The 23,076-nt window shown below is 39.6% G+C and overlaps 1 protein-coding gene across 1 annotated transcript in view; it reads right to left on the bottom strand.

The window, feature by feature from the left end:
• Positions 1–23,076, bottom strand: part of TDRD12 (tudor domain containing 12) — a 106,375-nt gene that overhangs the window by 29,996 nt on the left and 53,303 nt on the right. The window contains 6 exon segments of the mRNA XM_067540026.1: positions 6,589–6,688; positions 7,613–7,833; positions 7,965–8,104; positions 12,125–12,242; positions 17,584–17,712; positions 19,354–19,545. Coding sequence (XP_067396127.1) covers positions 6,589–6,688; positions 7,613–7,833; positions 7,965–8,104; positions 12,125–12,242; positions 17,584–17,712; positions 19,354–19,545 — 900 coding nt within the window.

Here is a 23,076-nt window from a genome sequence, read left to right as displayed (position 1 = left end):
ATCTGCTAAGGGGAAAAAAGTTCTGGGAACCATGCACGGAGACATGCACACACCGACAGTGGAATGGACATGAGCAAGCACTCCAAGAAGAACTGTCCTATTTTGTTGGTGTGATCTGCCTTCATCAGCCACTCGCCTAAATATAGGCAAACATAGATGCCCCTTATATCTTAGTTGTGCCACCACCACAGAAAGGCTTTTCCCAAAAGACTCTTGGAGCCCTGGAGAGTCTGAAAGGCAATTACTTTGTACACATTTAGTGATTTGGCTCCACTGAAACCAAGAGTTACTTACTTGTATTGTAACTACTGTTCAAGATGTTGTTGCACACTTGTATTCTACTCAGGGGTGTGTGGGCATCCAGAACATCTGAACTGAAGTATTCTGCAGCAGTATCCCCTTCAGTTTCTTTGCACCAAAACATGGCAAAACACGATCAGAAACCATGGAGATTGAATCAAGAGACCATGAAGACCCAAGAACTAGCACAGTCTCAACCAATCTAAAGCTATAAGAATTACCTTGGCGTGGTCTTGCTTCAATTTGAGGCTCACCTGTGGGATTAGTGGAATGTGGGAATGTGTTCATGAGAGTTGGTCTACAAGCACGTGAGAACGGCACCAGTGAGCGAGCCTGGACTTTGACCCATTCAAGAAAAAACAGATACTCACGTTCTTGTAACTATTCTTTGAAATGTTATGCATATATCCATTACTCTCCATTCCAGATGGAGCAGCACTTCCATTTGCTCAGATAACTAACGCTTGTGGAAGGTTTTCTGCTATTAAGGAGAACATTCTGTAGTACTGCCACTGAGCAATGTGCCTTCTCTGCATTTAACCACTAAAGAACTATGCAGTAAGGTGTAACTCTTTGAGGTGTAGCACTGGCTGTGGTGCTTTATAAGGACTCAGGTTACTGGTAACAAAAGGATCCAAAGTGGACAGTTTTTGGAGGTGTGAATACCATGCCTATTTTGGTTAAGCTAGGGCTATAGGGATCATTCTACCATCATCTTGTGAGAGTATGAGAATGAACCTTGAAATCAGGGATACTGGCAGGTATGCACAGAGCAGGCTCTTGTTCCGCAGAAACAGGAAAGCATCCAGTATTAATCCAGGACTGTGACCCATCCTGGAACAGAACTGGGGACACTTCCTGTTCTGAAGAGTCGCAAATCAATGCAGTGATGGAAAGCCCCCTATACAGAATACCTAAGCTACAATGTTCTTGTTGAGACCATTTATGGTTAAAGAATCTGCTCAAGACGATTTGCCAGACCATTCTGAATTCCCAGCAAATGAGAAGAGCCCTGAATGCACCAGTTCCACAACTGACTGCCTCCTGACAGAGGCCATCTGATGTGGCATCCCCTTGCTTGCTCACTTAAACACTGCAGTTGTGCTGTCAGAGACTACCTAGGCAGTCTTGCAAGTTCTTGATGTAGGAACTGCTGACACCCACAAAAATACTGTGAACAATTTGAGTAGGTTTATGTGAAGACTGGCCTCATAAGCAATCCACAAGCCTTGAGCCTGAAGGGCATCTAGATGCACTCCCCACCACATGGCTGAAGCATCCATTATCTGAGTCATGGACTGGGGAGAACAGCAGACATAATCTTAACTCATCCATCAATCCAGCAAGGACAACACCCTGTCCAGGATGTATGACAGCCTATCTATATCAAGGTAACAGGCAGGAGAGAAGACAGTTTAGCAGTTACACTAGCAAACCAAATCTGCACTCCAGAAAGCCTTCCAGGAGCCTGACTAAGAGAAAACGGATTTTGGATAATGTAAGGGGAGCAAAAAGGCCAACACTGAGGGGATACAGCATAAAGCACTCTGAGGCTGTGAAAGTTGGATCCCTTAGTCTGGAGGGCTAGGGATGCTAGTAACTTGATTTAAGAAAGAAAATTGCTTAGACAAAGACTTATTTGCTACAATTAAGCTTTAGTCATTAGAAAGCATGTCTGTTTTATTTGTAACAATACCATCTCTTCTATCCAGCTTCTACCTTCTACAATACCCACCTAGGGACGTAAAGAAACAGATTGACAGAGGCAGACAGGTAACCAGAAGTCACCTACTAAAGAAGTGACCCAAAAAGGAAAACAACAGAATGCCACTGGCCATTATCACAGCCCCCAGATAAAATCTCTCCAACACATCATCAAGGATCTACAATCTATCCTAGAAGATGATCCCTCACTCTCACAAACCCTGGGAGACAGGCCAGTCCTCACAGATAGCCCCTCAACCTGAAGTAAATTCTCACCAGCAACTGCACACCATATAACAGAAACACTAACTCAGGAACGTATCCTTGCAACAAACCCTGTTGCCAACTCTGCCCACATATCTACCATCATAGGTCCTAACCACATCAGCCACACCATCAGAAGCTTATTCACCTGCACATCTACTAATGTGATATACACCATCATGTGCCAACAATGCTCCTCTGCCATGTACACTGGCCAAACTGGACTGTTTCTACACAAAAGAATAAATGGACACAAATCAAACATCAGGAATGGTAACATTCAAAAACCAGTAGGAGAGTACTTCAATCTCCCTGGACACTCAGTAACAGACTTGAAAGTTGCCATACGTCAACAAAAAAACTTCAAAAACAAACTCCAGCGCAGAACTGCAGAGCTGGAACTCATATGCAAACTTTACACTATCAGACTAGGTCTGAATAGAGACTGGGAGTGGTTAGCCCACTACAAAAAACAACATTCCCTCTTTTGATATTCACACCTTCTCATCAACTGTTGTGAACGGCCCCATCCACCGACCGAATGAACCTCGTTAACACTTGCCCTCCTCACTCTGTGATGTAACTCACCCATCCTTGCATGTGTATATATGCCTACCAAACTGATGTTTCCACTTCATGCATCCGACGAAGTGGGTTTCTGTCAGCACAAAAGCTTATGCCCAAATAAATTGGTTAGTCTTTAAGGTGCCACAGGATTCTTGGTGTTTTGCTAATACTTTCTCTGTTATTCTTGCTTAGTATCACTTAAATCTCTGTTCTTTGTTAATAAACTTATTCTTGTTTTGTTACAAAACCATCTCAGTGCTATGTATTAAGTGAAGTGTAAGGCTTTAGCTAACCTAATAGGCTGATGTGTGCTCTGTCTCTTAGGTATGGTTGCCAACCCTCCAGGACTGTTCTACAGTCTCTAGGAATTAAACATTAATTTTTAATTAAAGATTATGTCATGTGATAAAACCTCCAGGAATACATCCAACCAAAATTGGCAATCTTAATCTTTAGAGGCAGCACACTTAATTTCTGTGAGTGTCCAGAGAGGGACTGGACACTGTAAGGAGATATCTCTGAGGAACTTGGGAACTGGAGTTCACGGTTTATCTTCTACAAGACAATGTTTAGATTGGCAAAGTCTTGAAGAGTTTGCTGGCAAGGTAGACAGGCTTGTGTATCAGAGAATGATGCACAGTTTAGCAGCAGCAAAGCTCTCACTCTTGCTAAGGCAGAATGGTAACAGTGGCTCACAGTTCCAGGTGTCCTGAACAGAACATCACATCACAATGTTGAATCAAGAAGTGCCTCCAATGAATTCTATCCTCCTCAGAAGCAGTGACATTGACTTTTCTTTGTTCATTTTCAGGTCCAGGACATTGACCAGACTTATTGTTTGATCGACTGCAGCCTGTACCTCGTGTCTGAAAGGAGCCCTGACTAACCAGTAATCCATGTAAGAATATCTGTGGATACCTGTTTTTGAGCAGGTAGGCAGCCACTACTGTTGTGTTCTTGGTAAAAATCCTCTAATAATGACAAGCTGCACGGCAGGATGGTGAATTAGTAATGGTCTTCTCTTACAACAAACCTCCTGAACTTATTGTGGGCAGGATGAATTTCCACATGGAAATATGCATCCTGTAAGTCAAAGGAAGAAAACTAGTCTCTTGGATCTAGTGAAGGGATAATTGTAGCCTGAGATACCATACAGAACTTTTTCCTGATACATCTGTTGAGGTTCTGAAGGTTTAGGATGGGATGGAGACCTCTCTGGCCTTGGGTAATAGAAAATATCAGTAATAAACCCCACCCCCCCTCTTCTATGGCTCCCTAAGAATGTAGTCTGCACTTCTTGTTTTAGCAAAGACTCAGGATTATTCTTGCTCAGTATCAGTATCTATCCCCCCTGAAGGATTGTGTCAAGGGGGACAGAAAGGAAGTGCAGGATATAAATCCTGATTCCACCATTCTAAGCACTCATTTGTCTGAGGTGATGGACTCTGACCCAGAAATGGGATATGGGATAACTGACCCAGAAATGTGGGGAAGAGCCAGTAAGTCCCAGATTGGGTAACATACTGTCCTCAACATAAAGTCAAAATTGCTGTTTGGTGCCCTGGGAATGCCTAGAAGAGATAAAGGAAGTAAAAGGCATCAGCCTACTCCTCAGGGTCCTTTGACTCTTTCTAGATTGGTCAGTCTAGGCAGATATTGAGGACAATATTTTGTCTTTTTCATGGCCAGAGCATGGAGGTCCAAGGACTTCAGAACTGTTCTCAAGTCCCTTAGGATGTGCAACGCCTCATCCATTTTGGACGAAAACAAGGCACAAGCCTCAAAAGGAAGGTCCTAAATTGTGTGTTGCACCTCCCACAGCAACACCGAAGGATGGTAATGAAGAGGAACAGCACATCATTACTGCTGTCGCCATGGATCTGGTTGCAAAGTCCATCAAGTCCATGGAAGCCTGTAGGACGACTAAAGAGATGAGGCAGCCCTCAGCGATGAGTGACTGGAATGACTCTTTGGAAGCTTCAGGCAGCTTGCTGGAAAATGGAACTATGACCTCCTCATTTGAGAAATCAGATCTGGACAATAAAGAGTGTTGACTGGAGACATGAAATTGCAAACTTGTTGCAGAATGAATTTATCTGAAAAAAAAAAAAGTTGAATTTTTTGGCATCTTTTTTTCTGAGCATAGCGTTAGCCTGACTCTGATGGCTTTTCTCTTTCAGCGTGACCACAACTAACGATCCAGGGGTGGAATGTAAATAAAAGAATCCTTTGGGACTGAATTTGGTATTTTCATTCCAATTGTTTGGTCACTGGTGGAATGCAGGAAGGTGACTGGCAGAATGTTTTGGCCAACTATATAATGGCATCATTTACAGGGAGGGCCACCCCCCCCCCAAAACAAAGGGATGGAGAATATTAATAAGCTTGTGCGTACTCCCCTCCACAAGCTCCACTTGAATGTCCAGAGAGGCTGCTGTTCTCCTGATGCACCTTAAAGTCACCTGGCACCAGGGAGGACACATCCAATACCAGGCCTTCATCCAGGTACGAGGCAGCTTGAAGGCGTGGCAACAAAGATGACTCCTAAGTCTGATCTTATGGTACCAACACCAACTGCAGTTCTAAAGCAGGCTGAGACAAGTCTGATACCTAGGAGTGTGAAGACTGACTGGCACCTATCATCACAAGCCTTTCAGTACTAACAGAAGAGTGCATTCTTCTGGGAAGATCTCCTGCTAGACCCTGGTGATGTAGATCTGGATACCGGGGGCATCCCCCCAGAGTATCCAATAAGGCCACTGGAGTGAGCAATTTGGGAAGGAGTCTTCAAAGAGCTTCCCAGGGAAAAATGAGGGGTTTCCAATGCTGGTCTCAGGGCAGCCTTCTTGAAGATATATTGGAGGCACTACTTCCTCAGCTTCTTCTTCCTGTTAAATGTGTTGACGCCATGACAAATAGAGTAATGTGACCCTCACCGAAGCACCTGAGACAATGCAAATGAGGTTCACTAACAAGTAACGGCTTTTTGCTGCCTATGCGAAGTTTGAAACCTGGGGACCTTGATACAGGCACCGCTGGTACTCGGTGGGGTCTGAAGTCTCACTGGACCGCTGGTACTGGGTGGGGTCTGAAGCCTCACTGGACCGGAAAAAATATCAAACTAAGAACTACATTTTCAAAAAGAAAATTTGAGATGTAAAAGAAAACATGTAAAAAGCCTAAAATTTGAGTACCAGTAGATAGAACTAAGCAGTTTTTTATCCATAGGAACCACAAATACTCCAGCCATCGACAGTAAGAAGGAAATGAGAAAGGGGCAAGGTGGCTCTGCCTTTTATACCCTTGCTTTGGAGCACAAAGAGCTCACCTGGGGGAGGGACCCCCACTACAGTTACCACCAGGAAAAACTCTCTGGCACCAATACAGAATGTGCACACACCTACAGTGTAATGGACATATGCAAGCACTCAAAAGAAATGTTGTCAGTTCTGTTCTTTCTTTTGTTCCAAACAAGTAGAATGATGGAATACCCCAGACCTGAAAACCACATCATTCCTCATGGAGCACTGTGGATACTGTTGTGAACAGCAGCAGTCACATCTGTTCACTTCCCTGAGATAAAGCAAATCAGGACAGAAAAAAGAGCTGAGGGGGAACAGGTCACACCAGGGACCAAACATACATGTTATTCTGTTGATGCTGTTAACTGTCAATCATCTTGCATACGAGTCCCACTTAGCACTCAAACCTAAGTGCTGGCAGAGTTAAACAAGTCAAATTCTAATAACTTACTGTGACACGTCCATCCATTCGTATAATGTTATCTGACATCTTCTGAGGCATGTCTATTTGTAAGTGAACTCGATGACGATCTGGACATATTCTCATATCCCTGCATAATCACGTCATAAGAAAAACAGTTTAAGAACAAGAGGAGAACTCATGTTTAAGATAGCATACTGAAATAATTTAGATCATGGTTTCAGGAAAGCTTAAAAACTCTAAAAGTCTGTAAAAACCTTAAGTGAGACAGAAGTGTAACAAGAAACATGAGGAATAACAAACTTTGGGGGACAAGCAGAGATTTCAGAAATGTGATGTGGAACTCAACAGCAGTAGAAAGAAATCAAGCACTAAAATGAAAATTCAGAACTGAGGATTATTTATTTTTACTATCTGATCTATGATCTGACCCAATTGCAGTAGGCATTATATATTAATCCATTAATTTGTGTGCACATTTAACCCCTCCTCAATCCACCAAAGCAAGAGAGAAGTTAATGTTTATCTTCAAAAGTTCAATTTACTTAAGAGATCATTTCAGCACGCACTGAAGAATGATTGGGTTGATTAGTCTTCACAAATGTACTCTCAGACATACATATTTAATCAAGACAGAAATAAATAATATTGATCATTACTACAAGAAAAATACCACAAAGACAACTGCAACAAAAAAAAATCCATCAGTTCTTTGCTCTTCAATGAGCTAACCACCAAAATTTTAACAATTATTTTCCAGAAGGCCCGTTCACTATCCACAGCCCCTTCACTATCAGAGGAAAACCACCTGACAGGCAAGAAAGTAATGTTATAACTGCCAAAGATACCTACTGTTCTGTGGAGGCATCTGAACACTTTTGCTGTTAAATATTATAGAGTACTTATCACACACAAAAGAAAAAGAACCATGACTGCAATTCTAACCTGAATACAATTCTCCAAAGAGAATTCTTATCAAATAACTAGTAACAGTCATTATTCAAAGCAGAAGACATTAAATGAGCAAGTTACTATAAACTTGGTATTTTCTTACTTGCAAACACCAAATCTTTTAAGGTACTGACAAAGTGGCCCTGCAAGTTTCATATCTTCTTTAGCTTCAAGCACCCCCGCTGTAAAGTCACACAGTTCCGGTGGAATTTTAGCTTGTGTGTGTTCTAAATAACGCAGTACACCAACTGAATGGCATCCATTTCTTTCTGTCAGCAATAAGATTGATTTTGCTTTTGTATATACTTGATCCACAGAAGAACCCTTCAGGAAAAGTGGAAGAAATTTATTTTTAGGGTTTAGAAGTTATTCAATAGTCATGTGACAAAATGTTACTGTTCATAAATGAATGTTAGCCAGCAAAACTAAAATGTCTATTAAGAAGATACTCAAACCTTTTCTAGTACATTTTGGAAGTTATCAGACATGCTGTGTAAGCGCACACCAAAGACTCTTGGAGAAGCAGGAAAACTAAAATGAACCACACAAGTTGCATCAGTAATTCCCAAGGATGGCATACAATCATCAGTTAAAACTGTAAAAGAAAAAAAAATTGAAACATACAGATAATGTAAAAGTACGACAAAGTATTACAGAAAAAGCACATTATTTAATGGTAAATTGTGTTTGTCATAGCTATTCTCCCTTCCTCATCCACTCCTAACTATGTTATAATTATTTTCCAAGAATCTAAAGGTAAGACGTCTTCCTATCTTCCATCAACACCCTTACAAAAGGCATAACTTAACCCCTTTGCAGTCAGTCAAGGAATTTTACACACAATCAAAAATGAAAAGAACATAGAATAGAGGAAGAGGTGACAAACTTTAACCACAGGTTATTTTAGTATGTCAAGGTATATCTCCTCTTTTCTCATTCAACAGAACAATTCCTTATCCTGAACTGATATAAAAGAACAGTAATGAGGAGAAGGAAGAGGTCACTGTATCATGCTCTTTGCAACAAATGATGTAAGAGCAGAAATCATGCTCTTCATGTAAAGCAAAATGGATGACAAACAGCTTTTCATAAAGATATATACAGAAGAGTTTTGATAAAATGAAGTAGATTATCCAATACCATGAGTGCTCAGGGTTTAACCCTTTGCTCTGCATCCACAGAAAAAGTGTCTACATTTGAAGCAACAAGGTGTGCTTTTTTATTTTTAACATTTTTCATATCTTTTATTGAACCAACTTTTCACCTCATCCACCCACTTTTTCCCTCCAATATCCTGGGATGGCTACAACAACACTGCAAACCATCAATCTGAAGCACCAGCTTTCCAGCTTGATGTTTAAGAACTTCAACAAATTTCCTCCAGATTCACAGCACAGTAATTACAAATACAGTTTAGGCCAAAATAAGGCACAGACTCACAGGTTCCAGGGGAGGTCACAAAAAGAACCTAAAAAAAGAAACTGCCTTCTGGAAACAGGAAACATATACAAAGTAAAATAAACTAAACTCTGAACTGGTATCCATGAGGTGAAAACTGAATGTGGAAGTAGCTTGCATTGAGGCCTTTCAAATGTTGCCAAAGAGAATTCACAGATAGAAGATACGGAAACCTACAAATGATTTATACTCTTAAGGTCTAAGTTTCCCAATGAAGGAAAACTTCCCTAGTCAGTTGGTATGTACAGCTGGTAGACTTTTTCTTAGGTATTAAAAGAACATCCACAGCTTCTGGTGATTTACCAAATTCTACAATATAGAATATCTCAAATTCTGTGCAGTTGGGCTCAATCTTTTGATACCCAAATATTTAAGAGGGAGCTTCTGAAGAAGGCTGAGAAAAACTGGAATTTTCATGATTGATCTTCCAATTTATCAGATGCTAACATACATTTATCTATTAAGGCAGCACTGAGCAATGACAATTATCTTATCCTTGCTGGCACAGATCTTCCTGACAACTCAAGCAAGAAATGAGTAAAGAGGGAAGTTATGAAAGAGATACTACAATGAAAAGGAGAAGACATCTGTGTAAGAGGACGTTTCTCTTAGAACCTGGAACAAGAGTTGATAATCATTTTGTTGGACTGAAAGGCACAAAGATTCAACTGAGATATACATAGATGCTATAATTTGACAAGTGTATCTCCCACCCATCCTGAGACATGATGAAACTACAGCATATCACCCTGAGGGTTCAACATTCCATTACGATGAACATTTTCTTGCTAACTCAAGAATGAAGTTTTATTGCTTGTGATCTTAGCTTTTCGTACCCTCGATGTATCTCACCCTGTTTTTCTGATATTACAGTTCAACTGTGAAATAGTGTTTTGAGTCTTTGGGAAACAAGTTATTATCTTGGTGGCTGCTTTGAGTGGAACAGTTCATGCTTCAACTCCTTTTTTGAATATTTTCTGTGATGGACTCCCACCTAAGTACAACATCTGGGCAAAACGTAAGCTTGATATAACAGGAAAATTCTTTGGGAATACTAAATCCAGATTCTGGTGCTAGAAACTCCTTCTCTGAAGAATTAAAAATTGCAGCAGTCTTTGATGAAGTGCCTACGTGTTTGTTCCCTAAAAAGAAGCTATCACCATGAGTTGTAGCAATTATCCCTTTTAGTGCTTTTAGAAATTTGTAAACCAAATGGGAGTCTCTCTGGTGTACTCCTGTATTTCTGCTGTTTTTGAAAGCGAGTTCTTGTTTCCCCATTTCTCCCCCCCCCAAGAATCAAGTCGATAACAGACCAAAACCAAAACCTGCAATGGGAATAAGGATCTCTTTCCCAGATTTAACAAAATCACAGAGAGGTTGACTTGATCTTGGCATGTCTAACATGATCCTTTTAACAAATACACGGCCATTAGAACAAAGAATGTTTTCATCAAATAGGGATCATCAAGGCATTGGTAAATTTGGTTTCCCTTTTCTCAAGATAACACGATCACAGGTAACTTGGAAAACAGATTCTGGGACTGAAAGGAAGCCGAAAAGTTAATACTTGTTACTTATAAGAAAATGAAAAATATAAGGCTGCCTGGAGAGAATAAAATTAAGGTAACAATTTCAGATCTATGGAGAACAGGTAATTACTTGTCTGGGTCCCTTTCAGGCATACGAATTGAAAAGTGACTAATCTGGGACCAGATGAAAGTCTCTGGTTGTCTTGGCTGCCACATATAATCCAGAGTAAACAGAAAAACATTCTTCTGAAGGCAGAGGGGATATAATCCAAAAGTTTAGGAAGTTCTGAATGGCTTAGAAAATTGCAAAACATTTCTCTGCAATAGAGGATAGAGATAAATTCAAAAAAATAGTGCCGTGGTTCTCTTGCATCCCCATTAGATATTCTCTGAAAATTACTTTCTGCATCCAGTTGTTTTGAGTTTTAGTGGCTAGAAGATCAAGAAATATTTTAGACATCCCCTAGTGGCGAAAGACGACTGGGCTACAGTTTCATTATCTTTGGTGGGTACTGAATTCTGGTTCTCCACTCACTGGAGGAGATCGTATTGCAAAAGCACAGTACTTTCCAATCCAGAGATCTGAAAGAAATGAAGAATTTGAAGGCTGATTATCATGAGCCTAACAGCTGAACCTGAATTGTTGAATTCTGATGTCCGTGTTGCCATGAGGCAAAATCCTCTCAAACTATGAGGTGTTCCCAAGTATCTTTACTAGGGATCCCTCAACTCTGTCCCATCACAAGACACTTGAGAAAGTCAATTTAGATGAAAGTCAGAGTTCCAACTCATCTGGCTAGTGCATTACTGGAAAAGCAAGTCACATTGCAGCAAGCATCAAATATTTAAAATGATTTTTAGAAGACTTTTGTTATCAAGATTTTAGTCATGACAGCATCACCCTGGAAGAGACAATACTGTTCTTGGAAGTCATCAAATGCCTAACAAAAATCTCTTATGAGAAAATTATGTGTCTTTCAGGACTGCAGAACCATTAAACAGAAAGAGAATGTTTTTGGAACTGTTCACTGTAATTAAAAAGGAATACATTATTTTCAGAGTAGAAGAAGAGCAAGGATACTCCTACACAATGGTTGTCATTAGGCCTCAAGTACCCGGCTTTCATCCACCTACCCCATTGTTGTCTATGCCTTTGGATATGTATATGTTGCCAATATTTGCTGTATTATTTCTACCAACTGCATCTGAGGAAGTGGGCTGAAGCCAACAAAAGCTTATGCCTGCTGAAATTAAATTTGTTAGTTTTTGAAGTGCTACAGAACTCTCATTGTTTTTCTCAGAGTTACTAATCTACTCCAGACTGCCAAAATTCAGAGCCAATTGCCTCCTGTAGAAAATCTGGCATAACCTAGCAATGAGTATTTAGAGTGGTGTATGATCCACACATGAAAAGTAACATAAAGCCAAGAATGGGCAAATTAAACATTTAGTGGCATTTTAAAGCTGCTTTCTCACTTTAGTAACGTAACTAAATTAAACATTTATCCACAAGTTCTTATATGAACTCAATGATGAAATACCATTGTCTGGAGACAGTCTTTAAAAACAATGCTAACGAAGATTCTACATTTTTTTAAAATGACAAACTCAAAAAGGAATGTACTTACCTAACACAACATGGGTGCCAGAACTAAATTTTTTTTCCCATTGCTCTATGGCATATTTAAAATGAAACTTCATTTCTTTGTGTACTTTCAAGCAGAATATGGAACTGCTCTCCACTGCCTGATGATGAAACATAAGAGTTATGAGTTTTTCCAACAGTATACTACACAAATGAAAGCTGATTATCAATTATTACTCTAGCTGAAACAAACTCTTCTTGGTCAACTGATACATTAACATACCTCGTGTGGAAGGGGTAACCACAAAATCTTCTATTTAGAAATAATTCTGCTTTACAATTTTGTTTTAACTTTAGGTAAACAGGTTTTTTCTTTATTAAAATAAATTTGGTGTTTTTCTTATTTAAAATCAATCCTCTGATATAAAAACTATCAGAATTCTATTTAAATGTTTTTGTGAAGAAATAGGTTTTCTTACCAACTAAAATGTTTGATGTTTTTTGAATGCAGGATAACTCAAAATTAGCTTCTTCAGAAGACTTCAACTTTCTGTGGACTTAGTCCTCCATTCTGATTAGAGCTAGAAAAAACCTCTCTCTCAAATAATTATCAGAAGTATTCAAACATTGCATCATATGCATGTACAGGATTTTCTGCTACTAATATTTTAATAATTTACCGGATATAGTAACGTTTATGAAGTGCACCATATATTGAAATAAATGCTACTGTTTTTATTTGTAATCCTTTTATTACACAGTCAGATTTTTTTCTTTCAAACTCTATTGAGTCAAAAGGAACACACTGCTACTCTTTTTCCATGATTCATTTGTGTGGTACCGTCTCTGAATATCTTGCGGTACTGTGCAAAATGCATTGATGCACCAGCACCGGTGAGCAGCCTGGAAACCCGGAACAATGAGTGTGACGGGACCAGCACTTGTCCTTAGGTTTCCTATAAATTAGGCGAGTGGGGTCATGGTGCTGGGGAAATGCACCATGAGTCTGGCGACCTGTGTCACTCCATAATGGTGCTCCGTTCGGTGCTGGTCTTCCAGAGATCGGTGACAGGACCCCGATCTAACAGTGTCTTGACCCGGAGAATGTGGTCCCAACTCCGGGGACCGCCTGCACATCAATGAGCGGTGCCTTGGTGATGGGGACTGTCAAGCAGATCTGTCTCTTGATAGAGCGCCCATAGGCGTCGGTGCCAAATCTCGGTGCGACGCCCTTCTGTCCCTCAGTGTCTGTGGCACTGGCAGTGCCAGGAGGTCCTTCATCACCTGGAAGGCCTTCAGAGTCGATGGCACCACTAGGCGATGATGGCCTCTACCACTACCTGGAGTCAGTGTAAGGCCCAGTGCCGGGGTCAACGCTCGCAGAGGCGAGGGACCCTTCTGAGGAGGGAAGGATTGGCAGTCTGACACAGGTCTTACCTGGTCTTCCTTGGCCTTCTCCACAGGAGAGCGTCCCTGTTCCATGCATGTCGTCTTTTACCTCTTCTTCGGAACCAGGGAAGGAGATCGGTGCTGAGAGGAGGAAAAGGGCCTGGAGGGACACTGCTCAGCGCCGAGTCCGACCTGCTCGGCTCTGATACCAGTCTAAGAGCTGACTCCATCAGAATGGCCCTGAGATGCATATCCTGGTCTTTCTTAGTCCGTGGACGAGAACTTTTACAGACTTTAAACCTCTTGTGGATGTGAGCTTTCCCCAGACACTCTAGACAACTTTGATGAAGGTCACTCCTCGACATAAGCTTCTTACATGAAGCGCGGGTTTAAACCCTGGCAGATTAAGCATGCCCCGACCCTGGGATTCGAACAACTAACAAACCAGAACTAACTGTAACCAAATGAGTAACTCTATACACTAGAAAGATGAATAATCCACTAGGTTTGGTAAAGAAAAACTTGCGAAGGCAAGAAACATTCCAGCACTGGCGGCAAGAAGGAACTGAGAGGGAGCCGGAGGTGCCTATATGCGGGTGCATGTGCACACCACTGCAGGGGGTGCTAGAGCCGGCTCCTATGGGTACCAGCAGGGGAAAAAGTTTTCCGGCACCAGTGCATGTGGCATGTACACACACCTAAACTGGGAATGGACATAAGCAAACACTCAAAGAAAGAATAGTTGCCAAAATTAAGGTTGCCTGTGCAACCTGAATTCAGGCTCCCTGTGCAAGTGCATTCTCATACAAAGAATCATAAAAATGTAGACCTACAAGTGACCTCTAAATAAATAGTCATCTAGTCCAACCCCCTGCACTGAGGCAGGAGCAGGTATACCTAGACCATCCCTGACAGGTGTTTGTCTAACCTGGAGTTATTGAAGAACAATTACAGGGATTCCACAGCCTCCCTTAGAAGCCTATTCCAGTGCTTAGCTATGCTTATAGTTGGAAAGATTTTCCTAATAACGAAACCCTTTCTCCAGCTGCAGATTAAGCCTGTTACTTCTTGTCCTAATTTCAGTGGACATGGAGAACAACTGATCACAGTCTTTTTTATAACAGCTCTTGGAATATTTGAAGACTCTTATCAGATCCTCCCTCTCTATTCTTTTTTCAACACTAAACACTACCAAGTATTTTTAACTTTTCCTTACAGGTCAGGTTTTCTAAACTTATCATTTTTGTTGCTCTCTTCTATATCCACATTTTTCTTAGTGTGGTGCATCTGTATTACAGATGAGACCTCACTAGTACCAAGTAGAGTAGTACAATTACCTCCCATGTCATAAATACAGCGCTCCCATTAATACACTCCACAATTATATTAGCCTTTTTCATAACTGCGTCACATTGTTGACTCATGTTCAATTTGTGATCCACTAAATACCACAGATTCTTTTCAGCAGAACTACCAACTAGCACTTATTTCCCATTTTGTAGTTGTGATTTAAATCTTTCCTTAAGTGTAGCACTTTGCACTTGTCTTCACTGAATTTCATATCTTGTTAATTTCAGACCAATTCTCTAATTTTTCAAGGTCAATTTGAATTCTAACCTTGTCCTCCAAAGTGGTAACTGCTCCCAGCTTGGTGTTATACGCAAATTTTATAAGCGTATTCTCCATTCCATTATTCAAGTCATAAATGAAAACACTGAACAATACCAGAGTCAGGACATACCCCTGTGGGGCCCCACCAATATGTCCTCTAAGTTCGACAGCAACCCATTGATAACTACTCCAAGTGTTGTCTTTCAACCAGTTTTGCACCCACCTTACAGTAATTTCATCTAGACCACATTTCCCTAGCTTGCTTATGAAAATGTCATGTAAGACTGTGTCAAAAGCCTTCCTAAAATGAAGATATATCCCATCTACTGCTTATCCACTAACCCAGTCAAAAGGAGGAAATTAGGTTGGTTTGTCATTATTTGTTCTTGACAAATTCATGTTAGCTATTCCTTATAACCCTATTACATTCTAGATACCAACAAATTGCTTGCTTAAGAATTTGTGCCAGTACCTTTCCGGGTATTAAAGTTAGGCTAACTGGTCTGTAATTCTCTGAGTCTTCTTTGTTTACATTTTTAAAGATAGGCACTATGTTTGCCCTTCTCCAGTCCTCTGGGACCTCAACTGTCTTTCCTGAGTTCTCAAAGATAACGGCTAACAGTTCCGAGATTGTTTCAGCTAGTTCCTTAAGGACCCTAGGAGCATTTCATCAGGCCCTGCTGACTAGAATACATTTTACTTATCTAAATATTATTTAATCTATTCTTTCCCATTTTGTCTTGAGTTCCTTCCCTCGTCATTAACATAAATTGTATTAATATATCTGGTCACAATATGCCTTTTAAGTGAAAAATGAAAATAGGCATCAAACATCTCAGCCTTCTTGATATTTTCTGTTATTAACTCTCCTTCCCCACTAAGGAGAAGACCTACACTTGCTTTCATCTTTCTCTTATTCCGAATGTATTTTAGAACCTTTTTTTATTGTCTTTTATGTCCTTTGCTACATGGGACTCATTTTGTGCCTTAGACTTTCTGATTTTGTCCCTACATGCTTGTGCTAGTCTTTTGTACTCATCTTTTATATCCTTTTGAATATTTGTAATTGTATTATTACATACTACATGGCCCTGCCTCATTCAGTGCACTGTAGGATGGTGCTCAATGACTGGGTAGCTTATTCAATATATCATATTATACACATTCATTGTTTGGCCCCAGACTGTATTTACCATAGCCATGCAAAGCCAGCACTGAGACAGTATTTATTTCCTTATAAGCTTTTATATTATGCTGCTCACAGTAGCCTCTCAGCGCTGCACAAACAATCAATTTATATTTACAACACCTCTGTGAGGTAAGACAGTATTATACTCATTTTACAGAATGGGGATCTCCAAATTAAGGTCAGGATTGTGTCCACTAATTCTAGGAGCCCAAACTAAAATGTCCACAGCCACATTTTTCTCAGTATTTAGGGATCATAGGTTCTATTCAAGGTTTTGGAAGGAGTGTGGCTATAGACTTTTCTACTTTGTCTACCCCAGCATGTTGCTGGTCTTTATGCTACCTCTATACCCTCAAAGCTGTCACTGTCTCCTCAGCTCCTACAACAAGCATCCCCTAACCTACCTCTGCCACTTCCACCCGTTTTCACTTGAGCAAGTTAGTTTGCGTCCTCCTCCTTACAGACCAGTCAGCCTAACTTCAATACCTGGAAAGATACTGGCACAAATTCTTAAGCAAACAATTTGTTAGTACCTACAGTATAATAAGGTTATAAGGAATAGCTGACCTTGCCTGAGAGACAGCAAAAGGTGTGCTGAGAGCTCTGAAATTCTGGTGCCTGATGCCACATTTACTCCAGGAAAAATTGCAGGGAAGATCTGCTTAGTTCCTGTACCCATAGTATAGAGTGTACTCAATCCAATCAGCAGACAGTAGTGTGGAGATGCAACATGTTCAGTGAAAATACAATTTTTGGAGAAATTTTCTGCCAGCCAGCCTCTGACAAACTGCTACTGAGCATGTACAAACTGCAATTTTCAGAGATTTTACTTAGCCAAATTATTTTGTGGATTCTCAATGAAACTGTTGTAAAAACAGCACATAGACAAAACCTAAACCACACTCTTTCTCCTAATTAATGCTTGGAAACAACTTTTGCTAAAACTTCCCACCATAGAAAAGGTCAACCTCAGAAAGAGCCACTATTAAAAATTTCATCCTGAATGGCTTATAACTTTATCAAACTTTTGCAGATGAAAACATCATCTTACATGAAAGTGTTAGGAAATCTCAACTGTACTATAACCAATGGCTAAAAAAAATGTCTCGGGAAAGTTTGAGCAAAGGAACTGAGAAAAGAGTATAATTTCTTTCCCAATGTGAAAAACCCATTCCAGAAGTCCAAACTCTTCCTCTCTACTCAGAAGCCAAGACAGTATTACCATATCCTGTTGTACCTTGCTACTTAAAAAAAACACATTCCATATCAACACATACATTATAGGTTAATAGCTAAATATTTCTAATACTTACCTTATAGACCATTTCTGTTTCATCCAAAGAATTAGTGAAAATCAGGGTCTTTTGAGCTTTATTGGGAGTAAAATCTAATATCTGGAGTAATACGGAGGTTTTCTCACAGTTCAAGCAAAGTTGCACCACCTAATAAAAGTGACAAAATAAAGTCAAGTCGAACTAAGAAGTCCCATAACATACAACTATTTTACTATACATATATTTTTACTTAGAGCACTTTGAGCATTTGTCTATTGCACTAATACTACCTGAATCAAAAGGCATAAGCCAATACTAGTTATGAAGCTGCACTATCTAATCCTAGATACTGTACTATAAAGATAGCATTGTTGTAAATAAGATGGTTTAGCTAGTAGCAATATTGTTGATACATACATTACATATAGTACACACACAGAGCTACCCACTCACCCGCATACATATGCAAGCAATATCCATGTGATAAATTGATTTATCATGCACCTTTGACCATTCTACTCATTAATTTATCTCTCAAATTCATACCAATACTACATTCATATCTGAACTATTTATGTAACTATACAGATCATGCATTATTTCATACACAAGTAAGATATCTATACTATGTATAATAGTTGCTCAATATCCTGAAAATGTTCATATTTATATACTGTAAGAAAGAACAACTCAGTTCGTTCCAGCTGTGGCAACAGTGCACACAGGCTGCATAAACATAATTTCTATTCACATACAGAAGGTGCACTTATAATCCATTACGGTTTTGGAGGTATTATTGATTAAAGTGATATTCCCCATATTTAAAGTTAATGGAATCCATAATACCTCTAAATCTAGAACGCACTTTAAGTATGCCCATTCCTTTGTCCTCCCCTGAAATGTAACCAAATCTGGACCAGAACTGCACCTTGCATAACACCACATAACAATATGTAGTTGCAATCAGCTAAGGCTCTGGAGCTGGAGTCTCCTCAGTATAAAAAAAGTGAGTTGCTAGCAGGGCATTCTCTGCAAGGAGCCCTCAACTTTGAAATTCACTTCCTCCTTGATCCAAAAAAGCCCATTTGCTGACCGTCAGGGAACCCTGCAATGCCCATCTTTTCATCCAGGTTTTTGGTTAAGAGGGTATGATAAGAGCTAGTATTTGTAAATAACCTGAGTTACTGTTTGATTTAATGTTACAGTTGGTTATTTTGGGGGGAAGCTCATGGTATTATATTTTTTTTAAATATTATGTTAAGGGTGTCTAGAGCTCTGGATAGCCATTTCCTCCCCCATGTGTCATATCTAAATAAATTAAACAGAACATTGAACAAAAGTTAGAAAATAGGAAGTGAATACTACATACAACTGAAAAAGCAGAGGGAATTTAGGCTAGAAGAATAAAGTTACCCAAATGGAAACTTGTAAGTCAAATAATAATGAAAAGACCTGATCTATAGTACATAGGCCCACAAAGCACAACTATAGAAATTATAAGCAATCCATCTACAGACTTTGTACTATTAAAATCTCAAATTTAACACTGAACTTGCATGTTTTTGCATATATCTTGATTGTTTTCTTCAGTTACCATTTCTAAAATAAACTTCCCTTTTTATCTTTTCTATACCCTACGATGGTAAAAATATAGAATGTTTTCCCATTTTTGATCAACACAAATATCTAGATAGATACATGTGTGCACACAACCTGTCAATGCAATGCAAACTGCCATTAAAATTTAAAATAAAGAATCTCACTATACAACTTTAACTTGGAAGAACAGCATAATCTCTGAGGTTTTACCTGTTGCACATTTCCATATACAGAAGCTTCTTCCAAAGCTGTTATTACAATGTAAGGATCATTCATAAACTCTTTTGTTAAATGTTCTATATGTTTACTCCAATGAGTTCCAACAGCAACGATCTGATGTGGTGCCGATTCCCGCTCTTCAACAGTAAACGTTTTCTTATAATACTCTAATATAGTAAATATCTATAAAATAGGAGTATACATTTATTTTTGGAAAATTCTCTTTTGTTCTGTTCTATGAACTGAAACAGTCAATGGAGACAGCATTGATCAAGCAAGAAAGCAAAAGAATTGCTATTCACACATAAGCACTAGCCCCAGCCACTTCTTCCCTGTTAGATACTTCCAAAGCAAAAAGGGGTATTATTTATAGTAGAAATGCTGTGTCAAGCAGCATCTTGAAACAGAGGGGAAAGGGGATATTTAGTATGGGAGAATAGAGTACAAAGAGAAAATATTGCCAGTGAATAATTCTGCCTGGTAATAAGTCCCTTTTCTCTCACCCTATACATAGAAATAGAGTTTGTCTACACAATGTTTTAATTCACACCAGAAGGATGTAAAGTCTAGTGTGCACTAGCATTCTGTGCACTATCTGTCCCATGTGGATCCTGCTGGCGCACACTATAAGTTCCCTAGTGTGTGCTGAGACTACATTAAAACTCACTAGGGGGAACTTTGAGAGCACATCAACAGGATCCACATGAGACAGTTAGTTCACAACACGCTAGTGAGCACTAGAATTTACACCCCTCTGGTGTAAGCTAATGCACTGTGTAGACAAGCCCATAGTCAATACAGATAGCAGATGTAGCAAGCAGTAAACCAAGTGTAAGGCTTACTTTAGTGAGCCACTTGGAGAATCTTCAGTTAGAAAAAGGCATCCTTTGATATTACAGGACAAGCTATTAATACTAAACAAAAATCTGTGAAGAGAGATAAATCAACTGCTTTGCAAGTCTCTAGTACACATGCATTGACCCGTAAAGTTCAAAAGCTAAGACACCTTTATAGTTGAATAACTCCTTACGAACTTTTGGCTGCAGACAGACAGCCTGTTCACGTATCTACAGAATACAATCTTTAAGTCAAAGTGTAATGAAAGTTTCAGGGCTGGCTTTATCTTTGTTGCATCCATCTAAAATACAACTGCTCTTTCTAAAAACTCCATATAAATCAGGAAAAAAAGCAAGTGCTTATTTAATATTAACTAAATGAAAAAAAATTTCTGAGAGAAAATGTACTTCATTCAGGTACTTTGTTCAGGAAGAACAAGGATTGACTAAAATACAAACAAGTATGCATGTCTAAAAATGTCTAATTTGGGGGAGGGGAGGGGGATGACACTTGTGTTTAAGAACAGGTTGTTACTGAATATTTTAAAATCATAGTTCTACCTGAAAAACTTATCTACTTTTGTTACCAGTACAAATTAACTGAAAGATTAAAGACAAACATTTCTCTTTTCCAATTTATTTGTACATCTGACAGCTCTTCATGGATAGCCAATTTCAACATTTCCCCTCAAGTTTGCATTGGTCTTTCACAATGAACAAGGCAGAGAAAAATATCTAAAAAATAGAACATTGCAAGTACCACATAAGTAGGCAAGGGAGTTCAGAGATATGAAATTATTTCAAATGTATTTGATGAAACTGATTAGACTTCAAGTTGGTGTCCCTTTAAAATTTAAGTGATACTTCTCCCAAGGACTCAAAAGAATGGCTTACCCACACTTAAGACAAATCCCATTTAAAAAGCAACTGTCAAGAAGAGGGCTACTTCAAAAAATAACAAAAATGATACATTCACAAATGGGAAAGAATCAGTTTGGCTCTGCTAAACATCTTATCCTTGAGACATCTTCTAAAACCCTGTGTTAATAAACTGACCATTGCTTGCTGGAAGAAAAATCTTCATGGCATCTCTCCAGGACCACCGGATAGTGTTTAGCAATAGTGGTAAATATCTACACCAGGGCAGCAATCTGGGTCTGTGGTGGTCTCCAGTTTTAAAGAGGTTATAAAGAGCTGTCCAGGATAGCATTTCATAGGGTCCCCTCCTCAGATAAAGAACAAAAAAAGACCATAAGAGGGTCCCTTCAGAAAAAACCATTGAGGAGAGGATGACCCTGACAGAATGAGCTACTGGGGTCTGGGGAGCATGGAGGCCAGGACAGAGAGGTAAGTGACACTCTGGAAAACCCAAAGACACAGGTCAGCAAACATAGAAGTTCTAGTAGAGAGACAGTTAATAGTGGGCAAGAATAAGTAAATTAGCAAGGTGGAGGGAGCCACCCTGAGGCTAGACAAGAGAATGCATATGCAATATCTCAGTGGTGAAGTAAGGTGAGCTTGTGGCATGCTACTACAGGAAAACAACACACATGGGAGACAAAACAGGCCAGTGCTGAACCAACCTAAAATTCGAGACAGGGAAAAAGAAGGTCCATGTAATTCAGTGTTTTTCTATGGAGCAGGGACCCTTCATTCCACTTGACTAACTTTGGCATTTAAGATAGTTCCAGAGGGGTAGCCGTGTTAGTCTGTATACAGCAAAAACAACGAGAGTTCTGTGGCACTTTAAAGACTAACAAATTTAATATTTGCATGCATAAGCTTTCAAGAGACTTCAGCTCTTTTCTTCAGATGAAGTAATACAGAAAATAGGTAACACAGAGGCATCTTATAGATATCCAGGTGCATCAATCACAACATAAGGGGCTCATTCACCTGCATATCCACTAATGTTATATATGCCATCATGTGCCAGCAATGCCCCTCTGCCATGTACATTGGCCAAACTGGACTATCACTACGCACAAGGATAAATGGACACAAATCAGACATAAAAAATAACATCCATAAACCAGTGGGAGAACACTTTAATTCCCCAGGGCATTCTGTCTCTGACCTGAAAGTTGCTGTACTTCTCCAAAAAGACTCCAAAAACAGACTTCAAAAAGAAACTGCTGAGTTAGAAATGATCTGCAAACTTGACACATTCAAACTGGGTTTAAACAGAGACTTGGAGTTGCTGTCTCACTACTGAAGGTAAATAACTTTGCTCACCCATTCTCACCTCCTACTCAATGGTCGTCATTAGGTCTTAAGTACCGGACTCCACCTCCCCCATTGTTCTCAATGCACTTGGATATCTATAAGATGCCTCTGTGTTACCTATTTTCCGTATTACTGCATCTGAAGAAGAGAGCTGAAGTCTCTCGAAAGCTTATGCCTGCAAATATTAAATTTGTTAGTCTTTAAAGTGCCACAGAACTCTCGCTGTTTTGGCATTTAAGCTGGTGCAGAGACATTTCAATATAATTCACTGTACGAAACACTTATAATACTAGAGTGTAGAAAATGGGTGAAATACCCCAAGTATCACCACTCCAATTTCCATCAGGAACGAGATGCTGTGAGTGGAAAAATATGCTGATGCTTCTGAGTAGCCAAGGTTTCTCAACATTTTATCAGAACAGTAAAGATACTCGGGAGAAAGTCTACCCCCCCACTTTGGCAGTACAAACAGTAGAAGTCCTGTAGGTGCCCAAGAAGAATTTAGACCTGGTGACGGCTCAGAATCAGGAAAAATCCAAGGTGGCATACCTTTTCCCCATTTCAATATCTTCTTTGAGATGGGGTGTCAAATACTGCACACAATAACCTGAGGCCATGCTTTTCATTATCATTTTTCTTGTAATATTCTCAA

This window comes from Emydura macquarii, unplaced genomic scaffold (genome assembly GCF_026122565.2).
Source record: "Emydura macquarii macquarii isolate MOO-44397 ecotype Brisbane River unplaced genomic scaffold, CSIRO-AGI_Emac_v2 contig_561, whole genome shotgun sequence".
NCBI lineage: Eukaryota > Metazoa > Chordata > Testudines > Chelidae > Emydura > Emydura macquarii.
Note: the sequence above shows the minus strand (reverse complement) of the source record. Positions and strands in the feature narration are given on the sequence as shown.